We start from the raw sequence: 17,498 nt of genomic DNA on the forward strand, positions 1-17,498 counted from the left end.
AAAAAAAAAAAAAAAAATGCTGAGGAAGTGACTGTCCCACCTACAGCCTCCAAGGTGACCATCACAATTTAGGGAGGGGAATGACCTTCAAAGGGCCCTGGAACAAGTTTTTCAATCGTTGAGCTTTTGCCATTATGGGCCATTGTTTACAACATGCTGTTTCTAGGTTCCCTGGAGGTACAATTAGCCTCCTCTTTTAAACAAAGCTAATCTGCAAAAATGAACCAAAAATTCTTTTCCACCAGAGATCAATTAGCAGAATGAGCTGGGTGTGGTGGCTCACACCTGTAATCCCAGCACTGAGGGAGGACGAGTGGATCACTTGAGGTCAGGGGTTCAAGACCACTATGGCCAACATTGTGAAACCCCATCTCTACTAAATATACAAAAACTAGTTGGGTGTGGTAGGGAGTGCCTGTAATCCCAGCTACTCGGGAGGCTGAGGCAGGAGAATCACTTGAACCCAGGAGGTAGAGGTTGCAGTGAGCCAAGATTGTGCCACTGCACTCCAACCTGGGTGACAGAGCGAGACTCCACCTCAAAAAAAAAAAAAAAAAAAAAAATAGCAGAATGATTCTTTGTGTTACAAAATAATCTGCCATGAGGAGTTGATTTTTTTTTTTAATTTCTGAGTTTTCTTTTTAAGTATCAAGTTATACAAGGGCATTCAAAATTGGCCTACAACTCACATGAATTTGGCAGCCTGTTTGCAGAGTCAAGCTTTTACATTGTTCTTGTGAAATGGGTACAGGCATAAAGCCGCCCTGCACTCTTGAAAATTCATTTTGAATGTTGTTATTGTTATTGTTGTTTTAATTCTTATGCAAGAAAAGGATCTGAATAGGGATTTCAGGCCATGCTGTCAAGCCTGGCAGGCTTGTAGATCATGCAGAAACTGGGAGGTGTGAGATTTTGCCAGTGAGATCCTGGCAAGTGCCTAGGACTCTCCCAGGGTTTTGAAAGAGCTGACAGACATGAGTCCAACAGGGAGCATCTTTATATAATGGCCAAAGGGATGAGAGAGGAGACCCTCAAACCTCACCCCTACCACATCCTCCCCACCCCACTGTCAACAGTCCATCTGGTGCTGCCGTTCCTCCCCCAGGGCAGGGCTGCAGGCCCAGCACAGCTGGCCAGGTGCCTTGATCAAGCCATTCCTGCACACCTAAGAGCCAAACTGCTGTAAAGCCAGAATAGGAGCTACTACTCGAGCTACTGCTTTTTTCCCCAAGAAAAGTTTTGGAATCTTCACCCGGTTACAGGTTTCTGGCCTCTTTTGCCTGAGAAGGTCTCTCACCCTATGAGGACTTTGCCTATTGTCTTTTCTTGTATCAGATAGTTGGCACATTGGAAGGAACATGGGATGCTCTGAGGTTCTCAGCCTGAGTGCTGAACTTCCCCGCCCCCCACCCCGGGTCCTCTGCTTGTTTCCTTTCTGGTCTTTTAACTTGCTTTGTCTGTCCTGTGTGCATATTCCCTCATAGACAAGGCTGAGAGTCCCAACAAGTTTTAGATTGACCTTATTGTTTTAGGAAATGGTCCCTCGAGGTCTGTTTGATTTCTCTGTAGATGTGCAAGTCCTTTAGCCTCTCTGTGCCTCAGTTTTTCCCATCTAGATGAGGAAACTGTGACCCAGAGGGACTGTGGAGGGAAGTAAGTCCGACAAGATCACTGAGGTTGGGTTCAGCTGTCAGATGCTGCCCATCTCCCAACCCTGAATACGGAGGCTCACGGTGCGCAGAATGATATGCAGCTGCCTGGCCTGCCTGGGTTCTTTGAGGCCTGGCAGGGCTGCAAGATCCAGGAGAAGGGAGTAGGGGAAGGGAGCAGAAGGTTATTCCCTTCCTTGTTGAAAGGAATCTTGCTGTTCTGGCCTGTTCGGGTCAAAGCAAGGATTCCTCCCCCAGTGCTGATTGTGGCCCTGTCTCTGATATGGGAAAAAGCTATCCCTGTGGTCCCACCAAGGGATGTGTTGAAGCTCTCCTGAAGATGTCCACCCCTCCTGCCCCTCACCCAAATATCTCTGTGTGTGTGTGTCCTGCTCAATTCACTGACTGTGTACCCTTGTGTCCATGCGTCCACCATAAACGCCCCATTTCATGAGCCATCACACATGGTATCACGCTCTGTGCCCATACATCGGGGCAGCCAACTGACATTTCTCAGCAGCTGGTGGATCATGATCCTGCCCTCACTGCCAAGAGTCCATCTGGCGCGGCTGCTCCTCCCCCAAAGGCAGGACTGCAGCTGGCAGAGCGCCTTGATCAAGCTGCTTCTGCATAGCCAGGAGCCAAACGGTCAGGAAGCCAAAGATGGAGCCCTCGGGCTGCTGTCTTTTGATCCGCATCTTCAAAACAGCCCCCAACCCCTGAAGGCATTATTTTGAGTATGATGAAATGGAAAGAAGCTTTGCGTGAGAGATACCCACACCTGGGTTTGAATCTCAGTCTGCCTTCCCAGCTGTGTGCCTGCCCTTGGGCAACTCACTCTTTTTCTCTAGGCCTCAGCTTCCTCATCTGGAAAATAGGCAAAATGGTGCTGTCTTCCCACAGGCAAATGCAGTGATGTTCAGAGGACTCCCATATTAAACCTAAAGTCAGCAGATTAGGCAAAAATCACTATCATTGAAAACTCCCTGGATCATCCATAAAGAATCTGGGTGTGGTGGCTCTCGCCTGTAGTCCCAGCTACTTGGGAGGCTGAGGTGGGAGAATCACTTGAACCAGGGAGTTCAAGGCTGCATGCAGTAAGCTATGATCATGCCACTGTACTCCAGCCTGGGCGACACAACAAGACCCCGTCTCTAAAAATATAAAATAAGGCCGGGTGCAGTGGCTCACGCCTGTAATCCTAGCACTTTGGAAGGCCAAGGCAGGTGGATCACAAGGTCAAGAGATCGAGACCATCCTGGCCAACATGGTGAAACCCCATCTTTACTAAAAATACAAAAATTAGCTAGGCGTGGTGGCACATGCCTGTAGTCCCAGCTACTTGGGAGGCTGAGGCAGGAGAATCACTTGAACCTGGGAGGTGGAGGTTGCAGTGAGCCGAGATTGCACCACTGCACTCCAGCCTGGCAACAGAGTGAGACTCCATCAAAAAAAAAAAAAAAAAGTAGAATCTATATGATTCTACGTATGCAATAATTCCTAGATATACTGAGTTTGAGAATCCCAAGCCAGACTACAGGAAAAGGAGATGAGGGGGTGTGGAGGAGAATCCACTGGGAATATTTGTAGACATTTAAACCATTCTGTGTTTTTAAAAATATCACGGCTGGAAGCAGTGGATCACAGCTGTAATCCTAGCACTTTGGGAGTCCCAGGTGGGTGGATCACGAGGTCAAGAGATCGAGACCATCCTGGCTAACACGGTGAAACCCCATCTCTACTAAAAATACAAAAAAATTAGCTGGGCATGGTTGGCGGGCGCCTGTAGTCCCAGCTACTTGGGAGGCTGAGGCGGGAGAATGGCCTGAACCCTGGAGGTGGAGCTTGCAGTGAGTGCCGAGATCGCACCACTGCACTCCAGCCTGGGCGACAGAGCGAGACTCCGTCTCAAAAAAAAAGAAAAGAAAAAAGAAAAAAAAATCACTAACTTCCAAAGGGGTCGTGGATGGAAAATTCCATAGAGTCTGCTTGGTGACAGGGTTTCTGCCATTCTGATGCTGGTCAAGTCTTTCTAACCTGGATCTCCAGTCATTGTTGAAGGTTCCTAATGATCCCCAAGCCTGATTCCAACAATGAGTCATGAGAGGACCAGCTGCCAGGTGCTGACAGCTTTCTCCAGGCCTGCATTTGCTCAAAGGACTTCAGAGTTGCTTCCAATCCCATCCCACGTCAGAACTCTTTGCTGACCTCTCCATAAAGAGCAAAGCCTAAAGCCATAGCTATTGTTAATCAAACATCAGAATTCCACAGACCTGGGTGGGTGGGTGGGTTGGTTGGTTGGTTGGTTGTTTTAAGAGGCAGAGTCTTGCCCAGGCCTCAGTGGCTCACACTTGTAATCCCAGCACTCTGGGAGGCCTAAGCAGAAAGATCACTTGAGCCCAGGAGTTTGAGACCAGCCTGGGCAACATAACGAGACCCCTGTCTCTACAAAAAAATGGAAAAATTTGCCTGTATTTCCAGCTACTTGGGAGGCTAAGGTGAGAGAACCACCTGAGCCCTGGAGGTTGAGGCTACAGTGAGCCAAGATCTCACTACTGCACTCCAGCCTGGGCGACAGAGGGAGACCCCACCTCAAAAAAAAAAAAAAGAAAGAGAGAGACAGGGTCTCCCTATGTTGCCCAGGCTGGTCTCAAACTTCTGGCCTCAACCAAGCTTCCCAATTCGGCCTCCCAAAGTACCGGGATTACAGCTGTGAGCCACGGCGCCCAGTCTGAGCCTGTTTTGCAGACGAGGATAATGAGAGGCAGAATCAGGATTCAAACCCAGGTCCCCTCAACTTCAAAGTTCACAACCTTTAAGACATTCTGAAACGTTGCAGCTCCACAATGCCTGGAGAAGAGGGGTTTCTCCGGCTCTTGGCAGTGACTTTCCGTGGTGAATTCGCCTTCAGTAACTGACAGCTTTGCAGCTGTCCTGCTACCTGGAAATTCGGCTTTCCTAGGTGCTTTCTTGGGCAGTGCCAGGGGCCTGCCAAGGGCAGGGGACTGAACGGAGGTGGGGGCAGCTTCCAGATGGAAGGATGGACATCAGCCAGCGCCATGAGCCTGAGGCTCCCACAACTGGTGCCTGGGCGGGACTTGGGGGTGCTCAGGGGTGCGTGTGTGTACGTGCGTGTTCTGTGTTCTTTCTTCTGAGGCCACTTACGATCTGTCTCTCCCTCTGATGCCACATCACCAGGAGCAGTACACGGTAAAGTCTCTTTCTCTCTCTCTCTCTCTCTTTCTCTCTCTCTCTTTCATATTCTGTCTCGTGATCTGTCCCCTGGTGTAGCCTCGTTAGTGCTGGGCCTGTTTCCATGGCCTTGTGTCCTTGCCGCCGCCGTCCTGTCACTTCGAATGACCAGAACGAACTCCCTGGGAAAGAGGCATCCCAAAGGGTGTTGCCAATGCCTCCGCCCGTGCCCCACCAGTTCCTGCAGAGAACAGAAGGGGCAGAGGTTCAGTTTCAATAGGCAAGCTGGGTGGAGCAGTTATCAGAAGCAATGAAAGTGGGCCAGACACTGTGGCTCACGTGTCTAATCCCAACATTTTGGGAGGCCGAGGCAGGTAGATCACTTGAGAACAGGAGTTTGAGACCAGCCCGGCCAACGTGGTGAAACCCCATCTCTACTGAAAATACAAAAAATTAGCTGGGCGTGGTGGTGCACACCTGTAATCCCAGCTACCTAGGAGGCTGAGGCAGGAGAATCACTTAAACCTGGGAGGCGGAGGTTGCAGTGAGCTAAGATCATGCCACTGCACTCCAGCCTGGGCAACAGAGTAAGACTCTGTCTCGAAAAAAAAAAGAAAAAATTTTAAATTAGAAAAAATAAAATCACCATGGAATGGTTTTCAGATGAGGAGATGCAAAACACCCATGGAGACGTGCTCCCAAATGTCACTTGTTTGGGACATCAAGATTTTAGCCAGTACCATGTGCAACCTGGATGTACAGTTCCTTGACATTTTTTTTTCTATCAACACGTATTCTAAACTTCAGTTTCAAAAGGAAACTTTAGCCAGGTGCAGTGGTGCATGCCTGCAGCCCAGCCATTTGGGAGGCTGAGGCTGGAGGATCACTTGAGCCCAGGAGTTGGAGGCTGTGGTGAGCTATGATTGCACCACTGCACTCCACCCTGAGACTCCATTACTTTAATTTAAAAAAAAAAAAAAAAAAAAAAGGAAACTATATTATCCACTTACAACCAGCATTGCTAACCTTAGATAAATCTGCAACTGCAAAAGTAAATCCAGGCCAGGTACGGTGGCTTATGCTTATAATCCCAGCACTTTGGGAGGCCGAGGCAGGCAGATCACTTGAGATCGGGAGTTTGAGACCAGCCTGAACAACATGGAGAAACCCTGTCTCTACTAAAAATACGAAATTAGCCGGGCGTGATGGCACATGCCTGTAATCCCAGCTACTCAGGAGACTAAGGCAAAATAATCGCTTGAACCCTGGAGGCAGAGGCTACCGTGAGCTGAGATCATGCCATTCACTTCAGCCTGGGCAACAAGAGCGAAACTCTGTCTCAAAAAAAAAAAAAAAGGTAAATCTAACAAAAATCAGAGAATGTTGTTGCCTTCAAGCTGTGCTCTTTGTTAAAAGGAAAATTACTAAGTGTTAGGGAGGTGTTAAAGGCCTATTAGCATCTACCTGCGGCTTCTTTTCCAGCAAAAGCAGAACGTCTGAAAGATATGTGGAAAAGAAACTTAAAGTATAATTAAAAAAAGAAAGAAAGAAAAAGAAATGATTATGTCCCTCTGAGATCCAATTATTTAATCTGTACCCCTGTTCTGCCCAAAATTATCTCAGTGACTGTCCAACGTGTATCTCACACCTGGGGGCACAGCCTTGAGATGATAATGATGATGTTGGTTTTAAAAAGAAAAAAAAAAATGTTCAGACTGCTGAACCCTGGAGTATGTCTCTGCCTAGCAGGCTAAAATACAATTCTCTTTCTTCCCTGAAAACGAAAGAATGGAGTCCTTCAAAAAGCAAATGGTGTGAAGAGTGATGTTTTTCCACTGGATACTGAGACACATCGTGATGGGGGTCTCTGGGGGCAGCTCTGCTCATGACCCAGGAGGTCACTGTAGGGAGTTGTTTTCTAGGTGACCCCCCCCCCCCCAAAGACTCCAACCTGGAGGCATTCACGTGTGAGAGCACACGCCAGGCGCAGACTAGGGGCTGGGACAAGAATCAAGATTAAAGGGGAAATGGCCGGGCGCAGTGGCTCACGCCTGTAGTCCCAGCACTTTGGGAGGCCAAGGTGGGTGGATTACTTGAGGTCAGGAGTTCGAGATCAGCCTGGCCAACACAGTGAAACCCTGTCTCTACTAAAAATACAAAAATTCGGCCGGGCGCGGTGGCTCAAGCCTGTAATCCCAGCACTTTGGGAGGCCAAGACGGGCGGATCATGAGGTCAGGAGATCGAGACCACCCTGGCTAACACGGTGAAACCCCGTCTCTACTAAAAAATACAAAAAACTAGCCGGGCGAGGTGGTGGCGCCTGTAGTCCCAGCTACCCGGGAGGTTGAGGCAGGAGAATGGCGTGAACCTGGGAGGCGGAGTTTGCAGTGAGCTGAGATCCGGCCACAGCACTCCAGCCTGGGTGACAGAGCGAGACTCCGTCTCAAAAAAAAAAACAAAAAACAAAAAACAAAAAATAATTAGCCGGATGTGGTGACTCATGCCTGTAGTACCAGCTCTTCGGGAGCCTGAGGCGGGAGAATCGCTTGAACTTGGGAGGCAGAGGTTGCAGTGAGCCGAGATCATGCCACTGCACTCCAGCCTAGGCAATAGAGCAAGACTCCATCTCAAAAAAAAAAAAAAAGATGAAAGGGAAAATGAACACAGAGAAGAATAACTTGCACTGTTACACTGTAAGCCTTTGAAGAGTTTTCTGTCTAAAACCAGAGACCGAAGAAACAAGATTAACTCCGAAACAGTACATGGGAGCTGGCAGGAGCAAGAGGTGGGCAGTCAGGAAATGCTGTCGGAGGGAGGAACATGTAATTTGGGCTTTGAGGACCGGGTAGTTCTGTGACTGGAGAAGTGGAGGAAGGGCATTTCTAGCAGCGGGAACAGTATATGCATAAGCAGACAGAGGCAAAAGAACGTGGCTGGAGCTTGAGATATGTAGCAATAAATGGGAATGCAAAGATGAAGGTAAGCTGGGCGAGATTTCCGAGAACCTTGAATGCCATGTCCAGAAGTTCACGCTTGCTCTTCTAAGAATTCAGGTGCTCCAGAAGAATTCTGAGCAAGAGAACGAGTGACATGGTCATTGGCTTTGGCCACTGTGTGCATAAAACATGGAAGAAGAGAGAGACAAGGGAATGAGGAGCAAGTTGGGAGACGGGTGATGGGGGATGTCACCCAGGAACGGATGGTGGTATGTTAAGGAAGGTGACCCGCTGGGGACGGGGATAGAGGGCAGGCAGTTGAACATGACTCTCAGGTTTCCGGTGTGGACAACTGGATGGGTCATGAGTGCCATGAACCACAAGCTATTCATGGTCCCACTCAATACCCTCCTTTTGGGGCGCCTGAGTCATGGTTGGCCAAGGGTGTCATGGCATCTCTGGGGTCTGCATTGCTAAGCTCAGTTCCAATAGATCTTGGACTGAACTTCTGTGCGGTCCTCTCTGGCAAAGATGGGCTCAGAGCCCCTTGGAGCAATGCAGCAGAGACCATGGCAGCAGCCGCATCAGCATCTGAAAGGAGCAGAACGCTGTTATTTTCCCCACTGCGGGCTCAGGGACTATGGTGGGGGAGGAGAGATTTAGTATAAGGGCTACTTTAAGCATCTTCCAGAATCCCAATGGAAGGGGGAGAAAAATCCCATTTTTTGAAGAGCCCACTGATACCACCTTTAGAAAGAATACACAGGGGGACCAGGTGCAGTGGCTCACGCCTGTAATCCCAGCACTTTAGGAGGCCAAGGCGGGTGGATCACGAGGTCAGGCGATCAAGACCATCCTGGCTAACATGGTGAAACCCCGTCTCTACTAAAAATACAAAAATTAGCTGGGCGTGGTGGTGGCAGGCGCCTGTAGTCCCAGCTACTTGGAGAGGCTGAGGCAAGAGAATCACTTGAACCTGGGAGGTGGAAGTTGCAGTGAGCCGAGATCGCACCATTGCCCTCCAGCCTGGGCAACAAGAGTGAAACTCCATCTAAAAAAAACAAAAAAGAAATACGTAGGGAACTGCTAAACTCCTAGACCAAGGGCTTTTTTGAAAATAGCTGGGATTGGCCGGGTGCGGTGGCTTACGCCTGTAATCCCAGCACTTTGGGAGGCCATCCTGGCTAACACGGTGAAACCCCATCTCTACTAAAAATACAAAAAAATTAGCCAGGCATGGTGGCAGGCGCCTGTAGTCCCAGCTACTTGGGAGGCTGAGGCAGGAGAACGGCGTGAACCTGGGAGGCAGAGCTTGCAGTGAGCCGAGATGCGCCACTGCAGTTCAGCCCAGGTAACAGAGCAAGCCTCCGTCTCAAAAAAAAAAAGAAAATAGCTGTGACCAGGCACACTGGCTCACACCTGTATTCCCAGCACTTTGGGAGGGTGAGGAGGGCAGACTGCTTGAGCTGAGGAGTTTGAAACCAGCATGGGCAACGTGGTGAAACCCCATCTGTACAAAAAAGACAAAACAATTAGCCAGGTGCAGTGGCATGTGCCTGTAGTCCCAGCTACTTGGGAGGCTGAGGTGGGAGGATGGCTTTAGTCCAGGAGGCGGAGGTTGCAGTGAGTCGAGATCGTGCCACTGCACTCCAGCCTTGGTGACAGAGCCAAACCCTGTCTCAAAAAAAAAAAAGAGAGAGAAGAAAAGCTATGCAGAAATGGGGGCTGGGGAATCAGCCAACCCTTTTGTGCTGGGTCTCAGGGGCACTCCATGCAGCTGCTCAGGCCCAGCCAGATGGCAAAGGGCCCTCAACCAACCCTGGGACCAGAACCACAAAAAGCCACCTACTTACTGGCTCCTGAGCCCAAGCTTAACAGGCGAAACGGACCACTCTTCACCAGGAAGGGCAGGACTATGCCAAGCTCACCCCAGACTTCTAGGCCTGGGAGGGTAGGGTCCCATGGAGCTGTGGGCTGCCCCCTACCCAACCTGACCTCTGCTTCCTCTCTTCCCTTCTCCCCACCCTAACATTCCTCCACAGTGGCAATAGCAAAGGAAAAGACATCAACACGATTAAATCCCTCCGAGTCCTCCGGGTGCTACGACCTCTTAAAACCATCAAGCGGTTGCCAAAGCTCAAGGTGAGATTGAGAGATGGTGAGGTGGGGTGGGGGGACTGTCAGGGTTATCATGTACAGTTGAGCAGGTTGCACACTGCTCAAGGACAACACATTAAAGGAGGTGCTGATAACATCCTAGCCATTGTATATGGATATTTGTATTATTACAACTTCCCAGCAGATGGCAGTAAAGTGAGTTGATCTAAAATAATCTGTGTATTATGACGATTTTTCTTCAGATGAAATGTCTCATAGTTAAGATCCCTTTTCCTAATTCACATGAAAGCATCATATGAATTTAAAAGGGTATAATCGTGATCTGGGAAGCAGGAACTAGATTTCTTGTTCCATGAAATATTGACTTTTCATCTACCTGTTCTAGGCTCTAATATCTCCCATTCCAAAACAGCATGAACCAGCATTTCCCAAAAGCCTGTCATTGAAAAAAAAAAAATTAAAGGAAATAAAATCCAGTCATTAGAGCACCCACTTTCAGTGTATGCTTCACCTGAGGGTCCCCAGTATTATCTCTTATGTAATACGTTTCTTTAAATCAAATTACACCTGTAATCCCTGCAGTTTGGAAGACCACGGCAGGAGTATTTATTGCTTGAGCCCAGGAGAATGAGACCAGCCTGGGCAACACAGTTAGACTCTGTCTCTATTAAAAATTAAAGACAGAAAACAGATACTGTTATTGAAATCTAACCAAATATGGTGCCTGCCCAAGGCTTTGAGCCTTGACAACTGCTCTTTCTTGGTTAAAGAGGGAAAGTGTCAATGGTAGGTGTTAACATAGTAGCAATTTCTCCTTCACTCAAAAGGACTGAGAGAGTTGGAGAGGAAGTAACTTTGTTACCTTGCTTTTCTGTGTTGGGCTCACTTTGTATCACTTAAAAGCATCTCTGGTATCCCATTTGGGAGTTTTAGATCCATAGAATGCCAGGATTGAGTCCAACTTCTCCAACACTTATTTCTGAAAGCTGGGGGGCCTTACCCTAGGGACTTGACTTATGACCTTGCCTGTAAAATGGGAATGATAGTGGCTGGGCGCAGTGGCTCACGCCTGTAATCTCAGCACTTTGGGAGGCCAAGGCAGGCAGATCACGAGGTCGGGAGATCGAGACCATGGTGAAACCCTGTCTCTACTAAAAATATAAAAAATTAGCCGGGCGCAGTGGTGGGCACCTGTAGTCCCAGCTACTTGGGAGGCTGAGGCAGGAGAATGGCGTGAACCCGGGAGACGGAGCTTGCAGTGAGTGCCGAGATTGCACCACTGCCCTCCAGCCTGGGTGACAGAGCACGACTCCATCTCAAAAAAAAAAAAAAAAAATGGGAATGATAATGGCAGTATTCTGGTATTATGGGCCACTGGATGCAGAAGATTGGGCAGGTCCCCAGCCCCTCATGCTCTCTGTCAACCCCACCCCACAGGCTGTGTTTGATTGTGTGGTGAACTCGCTTAAAAACGTCTTCAACATCCTCATCGTCTACATGCTATTCATGTTCATCTTCGCCGTGGTGGCCGTGCAGCTCTTCAAGGGGAAGTTCTTCCACTGCACCGACGAGTCCAAGGAGTTTGAGAAAGATTGTCGGTGGGTCTCAGCTTTCTGGCACATTCCCATTGGAACTAGCAGGTGGGCAGGGGGGAAGTGGCTAGAGGCATCGGCCCCTCGGGCTCAGAGGCTGGAGAAGTGGTGAGCCTTGGGAGTGACTCCGTTGCAACCAGCTTGGATCTTGGGTAGAAAGAAAACCGGTTTTAGAATTTGAGTCACCACCCATAGCCACAGAATGAGTCATAAGCAAATTGCTTGACTTTTCAGTCACTGCCCTTGTCATGTGAGGGATATTAATACACGTCCACAGTTCCTTACCTGAAATCTTTACAGGCAGATGTGTTTCAAAGTTGAGAATATTTTGAGGTTTTAGAAAGGTTGGACTGTGTACATCCCATGTTGCACATGACATCCTCAGCTGGGTCTAAGGCAGCCCTACAATCAAACACAATATTTCTGCCATAAAATGTGTATTCACACCAAATGGGGTAAATAACAAGTATAAAGAGCTTCATGTCCAATCAGATCAGGTTTCATTGCCAAATAAGTTAGGTAAGAGGCCAGGTGCAGTGGCCCACACCTGTAATCCGAACACTTTGGGAGGCTGAGGTGGGAGGATTACTTGAGGCCGGGAATTGGAGACCAGATTGGGCAACATAATGAGAGCCCATCCCTACAAAATAAATTTTAAAAGTTAGCAGGGCATGGTAGCACACACCTGTAGTCTCAGCTACTTGGGAGGCTGAGGCGGGAGGATTGTTTAAACATAGGAGTTCAAGGCTGCAATGCACTATGATGGTACCACTGTACTCCAGCCTGCGTGACAGAATGAGACCCTGCCTCTCAAAAATATATACATATAGGCTGGGCGTGGAGGCTCACACCTGTAATCCCAGCACTTTGGGAGGCCGAGGTGGGCGGATCATGAGGTCAGGAGATCGAGACCATCCTGGCTAACACGGTGAAACCCCGTCTCTACTAAAAATACAAAAAACTAGCTGGGCATGGTGGCAGATGCCTGTAGTCCCAGCTACTCGGGAGGCTGAGGCAGGAGAATGGCGTGAACCTGGGAGGCAGACCTTGCAGTGAGCCCAAATTGGACCACTGTACTCCAGCCTGGGCAACAGAGCGAGACTCCATCTCAAAAAATATATATATATATATACACACACACACATGCACACATATATATACACACACAATACATATATATGTGTGTGTGTATATATGTATGTGTATATATAGTGATATTGTTACCAGTGTAAAGTGGCATTTTGCAACACGTGATAGCCTGTTGTTATCTTGATGGCTATTTATTGAAATTAGGAGGATGCCAGATGTCTGGACAGGAGTCTGGAACTAACCCTTGTTTCCTGCCTTGAAAAGGAGTAGCAACCTCCCTTAGCCTGATGAACCTGTAAATGTCCGCTGGGTCTCTCTGCCTCCTCCTAAACTCCCCCCACCCCACCCCCAGCAAGCCTGAGGCTCTCACCCCGAGGACTAGAAGTTATCACGTTGGAAGTGTTGGACCCTGGGTCAGCTCTCCCACCAAGAGTAAGGTTGTGCCATCACCCATGGATTTATCTCGAAGTAGATGCTCACGTAATCCCCGGTGAAGCAGAGGGACACATGGTGGCAGGGTGGGGAGGCACTGCTTCCCAGGCTGAGGGACGCAGCCTAGGCTGGTGGACCCCTCTTCTTTTCCCTCCCCCTGTCTCTGATAACCAAAGACAAGTGCAAGACAGCCCCTCTTTCCTGTTTGCTAACAGTCCCCACTCTCTGTGGCAGAGGCAAATACCTCCTCTACGAGAAGAATGAGGTGAAGGCGCGAGATCGGGAGTGGAAGAAGTATGAATTCCATTATGACAACGTGCTGTGGGCTCTGCTGACCCTCTTCACCGTGTCCACGGGAGAAGGCTGGCCACAGTAAGTGGCCCAACTAGAAACCTACCCAGGAGGAACCCCAGGGAGCAGGAGGATAAAGGGCCTGAGAGCTTAGTGATAAGAAAGGTCTTGGAAGCTGGGCATGGTGGCTCACGCCTGTAATCCCAACACTTTAGGGGGCCAAGGCAGGTGTATTTGCTTGAGGCCAGGAGTTTGAGATCAGCCTGACCATCATGGCAAAACTCTAAAAATACTAAAAATACAAAAAAACAAAAAACAAAACAGCCAGGCATGGTGGCTCATGAACCTGTGGTCCCGGCTACTCAGGAGACTGAGACACGAAAATCCCTTGAACCCAGGAGGCAGAGGTTGCAGTGAGCCAAGATGGCACCACTGCACTTCATCCTGGGTGACAGAGCAAAACTATGGCCTCCTCCCCACCCTGCGAAAAAAAAAAAAAAAAAAAAAAAACAGTAAGGCTGAATCATGGACTTCATCTTTATTTAAAATTTTGAGCCATTTGTGGTGGCTCGTACCTGTTATCCCAGCTACTCAGGAGGCTGAGGTGGGAGGATTGCTTGAGCCTAGGAGTTCAAGGCTGCAGTGAGCTGTGATTGTGCCATTGTACTCCAGCCTGGACAACAGAAGGAGACCCCATCTCAAAAAACAAAAAGAAGAAGAAATTGGTATTTTTTCATCATGGACTTTTTGCATTAATTTTGATTTTTAAAAATATTGGAGCAAAAGATTATCTTGATTACTGAGATTTTCAGTACCCCCTTAATTCGCACCCAAAACAAATGCCTCCCTCCCTCACCTTGTCCAAGTCGTAGTCTTCCTCGCAGAGGTCTGGAAGTGCCAGGCCAGAAGCTTGGTAGATTCCAGCATGTACCCTCATTATCCTTACCTCCCTCCCTCTCTCAGCAAATATGCCAACCTGAACATGCCCTTCTGCCCACCCTCACACACATCCAGTATTCACACACATGAGAATAGTGCTAACCTATAAGGCCCCTTTGAGCAAAGTTTTTTACAACACCCCTTTCTCAACAGGCTTCACTTCCATCTGTCTGAAAATCATTGCAATAGACTTAAATGATTTTGTTCAAACAAGGCACTGGAGGGCCACCTGCCAAAAAATTGTCATCATGAATACACAAATCTATCATGCCTATCATGTGAAGGTAACACTTAGACACAGCCTTTAAGCAGTGCACAACCTGCACAACTGTACAGAGCTGCTATGCACTTACCTACTCTCATACATATCCTCATTGCACCTCCTCAGCACCCACCACCTCCTGTGCTCAAATACCCACTCCACATTCATACACCCACCTCCACTCCCTCCATTGCCACAACCTGTCTTTAAATCCTAACTTGGCCACTTCTAAGTGGGTGATCTTCAGCACGTCCCTTTAAATTGCCAAACTTCAGTTTCCTCGTATGCAAACTGGAGCCAGTAATAACCTCCCTGAGAGGGTTGCTGAGCAAGTGGGAATGAAACGTTGAATATTGTTTCCAGCACACAGCAAGCCCTTCATGCACAGCAGTAGAAATAACTGACATTGGCTGGGCGTGGTGGCTCACACCTGTAATCTCAGCAGTTTGGGAGGCCAAAGTGGGTGGATCACCTGAGGTCAGGAGTTCAAGACCAGCCTGACCAACATGGTGAAACCCCGTCTCTACTAAAAATACAAAAAAATTAGCCAGGCATGGTGGCGCATGTCTGTAATCCCAGCTACTTAGGAGGCTGAGGCAGGAGAATCGCTTGAACCCAGGAGGTGGAGGTTGTAGTGAGTTGAGATCACGCCATTGCACTCCAACCCCGGGCAACGAGAGCAAAACTCCATCTCAAAAAATTAAAATTGGACCGGGCACGGTGGCTCATGCCTGTAATCCCAGCACTTTGGGAGGCCGAGGCGGGTGGATCACAAGGTCAGGAGATCAAGACCATCCTGGCTAACATGGTGAAACCCCGTCTCTACTAAAAATACAAAAAAAAAATTAAATTTAAGAAATAACTGACATTGTTGTCAAGCTTTCAAAAAACAGTGACTACTTAAATTTCTTTTTCATTTCTCTCTGTTCCTGTTCCACCATCTTACTTCCACCCTCTCTCCACCTTCCTTATCACCCCTTGGGTCCTTGTCTCTCTCCTTCCTGTCCCTTCCCTCTCCCTGCCCCATTCCTTTCAGGGTCCTCAAGCACTCAGTGGACGCCACCTTTGAGAACCAGGGCCCCAGCCCCGGGTACCGCATGGAGATGTCCATTTTCTACGTCGTCTACTTTGTGGTGTTCCCCTTCTTCTTTGTCAATATCTTTGTGGCCTTGATCATCATCACCTTCCAGGAGCAAGGGGACAAGATGATGGAGGAATACAGCCTGGAGAAAAATGAGGTGCCACTTCCAATTCCATCTGTCCTTTAAACACTGGGGATACAAACTTTAAAACACACACACCCAACACCCAGGAACCCGTTTCTAGGGGTACCTTGGGGAGAGAACAGAAGCATCCTCCAAACCTAATTCAGGGCTTCAGGGTAGTCCTTCATGGAGTTCCAGAGGAAATAGGTCATATAGTGTATGTATCAGTCAGTTTAGTCTGGGTTGTGCTGCAGTAACAAGCAACCCCAGATTTCATTGCCAAATATCCACAAAGGGACTCATTTTTTGCTCACACTGCATGTCGAGATCAATTGTGGATCTTCTGCTTGTCATCTTTATTCTGGTTCCCAGGCTGGCAGAGCGGCAGAGCAGCCTCCCTCTGAGATGCTCCAGATGAAAAAGAGAGTATGTCAGACTGAGGCTCAGCTCTTCATGCTTGTACTCAAAAATGACACATGTCACTTCTGCTCACATTTCATCAGCCAAAGCAAGTCACACATCCATTCTGATGTCAGTGGAGTGGGGAAATACGATCTCCCCTAGTGAAGGGTGGTGAGTATTTATGGATGAAAAGCCAAGCCAGGTGTGGTGGCTCACACCTGTAATCCCAACATTTTGGGAAACTGAGGCAGGAGGATCACTTGAGCTTAGGCGTTTGAGACCAGCCTGGCCAACACAGCAAGACCCCATCTCTACTACAAATTAAAAAAAAAAAAAAAATAGGCCGGTGCGGTGGCTCAAGCCTGTAATCCCAGCACTTTGGGAGGCTGAGACAAGCGGATCACGAGGTCAGGAGATCGAGACCATCCTGGCGAACACGGTGAAACCCCGTCTCTACTAAAAAATACAAAAAAACTAGCTGGGCGAGGTGGCGGGCGCCCGTAGTCCCAGCTACTCGGGAGGCTGAGGCAGGAGAATGGCGTGAACCCGGGAGGCGGAGCTTGCAGTGAGCTGAGATCCAGCCACTGCACTCTAGCCTGGGCGACAGAGCGAGACTCCGTCTCAGAAAAAACAAAAACATAGCCAGGCATGATGGTGCACACCTTTAGTCCCAGTAACACGGGAGGCTGAGGTGGGAGGATGCTTGAGCTTGGGAGTTCGAGGCTGCAGTGAGCTATCATCATGCCACTGCACTCCAGCCTGGGCAACAGAGCAAGATCCTGTCTCAAAAAAAGAAAAGGAAGGAAAATCCAGTCCCCAGTCTACCAGAGAGTATAGACATGACTCTTTGCCTCTCTGGCATCATTCAAGCTAAATAGAGGACCTAGAATATATCCTCTGCTCCCTTGACCCTTAAGACTTAATAACCACTATTCCTCCCTCTCTCTCCCTCGAAGAGAAGGAGCAGCAGCAGCAAAGTATTCAGTAAGAAAGAGTGGGCTGGGTGCAGTGGCTCACGCCTATAATCTTAACATTTTAGGAGGCCAAGGCAGAAGGATTGCTTGAGCCCAGGAGTTCAAGAACAGCCTGAGCAACATAGTGATACCCCATCTCTATGATTAGAAAAAAAAAAAAAAGTTTTAATTAGCTGAGTGTGGTGGTGCATGCCTGTAGTCCCAGCTACTCAGAAGGCTGAAGTGGGAGGATCACTTGAGCCCAGGAGGTCAGGGCTGCAGTGAACTGTGATTGCACTGCACTCCAGCCTAGGTGACAAAGCAAGCCCCTGTCAAAAAAAAAAGAAAAGAAAAGAAGGAAGGAGGGAGGGAGGGAGAGAGGGAAGGAAAGAAGGAAGGAAGGAAGGAAGGAAGGAAGGAAGGAAGGAAGGAAGGAA

At 48.6% G+C, this 17,498-nt stretch overlaps 1 protein-coding gene across 3 annotated transcripts in view; it reads left to right on the plus strand.

Annotated features, from left to right (window-relative positions):
* The window catches only part of CACNA1A (calcium voltage-gated channel subunit alpha1 A), a 312,076-nt gene that overhangs the window by 238,746 nt on the left and 55,832 nt on the right, over nt 1-17,498 (plus strand). For all 3 annotated transcript variants that reach the window (XM_023188767.2, XM_023188768.1, XM_023188769.1), the window contains exons 25-28: nt 9,821-9,920; nt 11,334-11,494; nt 13,244-13,381; nt 15,538-15,739. In XM_023188767.2, the coding sequence (XP_023044535.1) occupies nt 9,821-9,920; nt 11,334-11,494; nt 13,244-13,381; nt 15,538-15,739 (601 nt within the window). The remainder of the gene's footprint in view (nt 1-9,820; nt 9,921-11,333; nt 11,495-13,243; nt 13,382-15,537; nt 15,740-17,498) is intronic.

The sequence above is a fragment of the Piliocolobus tephrosceles genome, chromosome 21 (assembly GCF_002776525.5).
Source record: "Piliocolobus tephrosceles isolate RC106 chromosome 21, ASM277652v3, whole genome shotgun sequence".
Taxonomy (NCBI): domain Eukaryota; kingdom Metazoa; phylum Chordata; class Mammalia; order Primates; family Cercopithecidae; genus Piliocolobus; species Piliocolobus tephrosceles.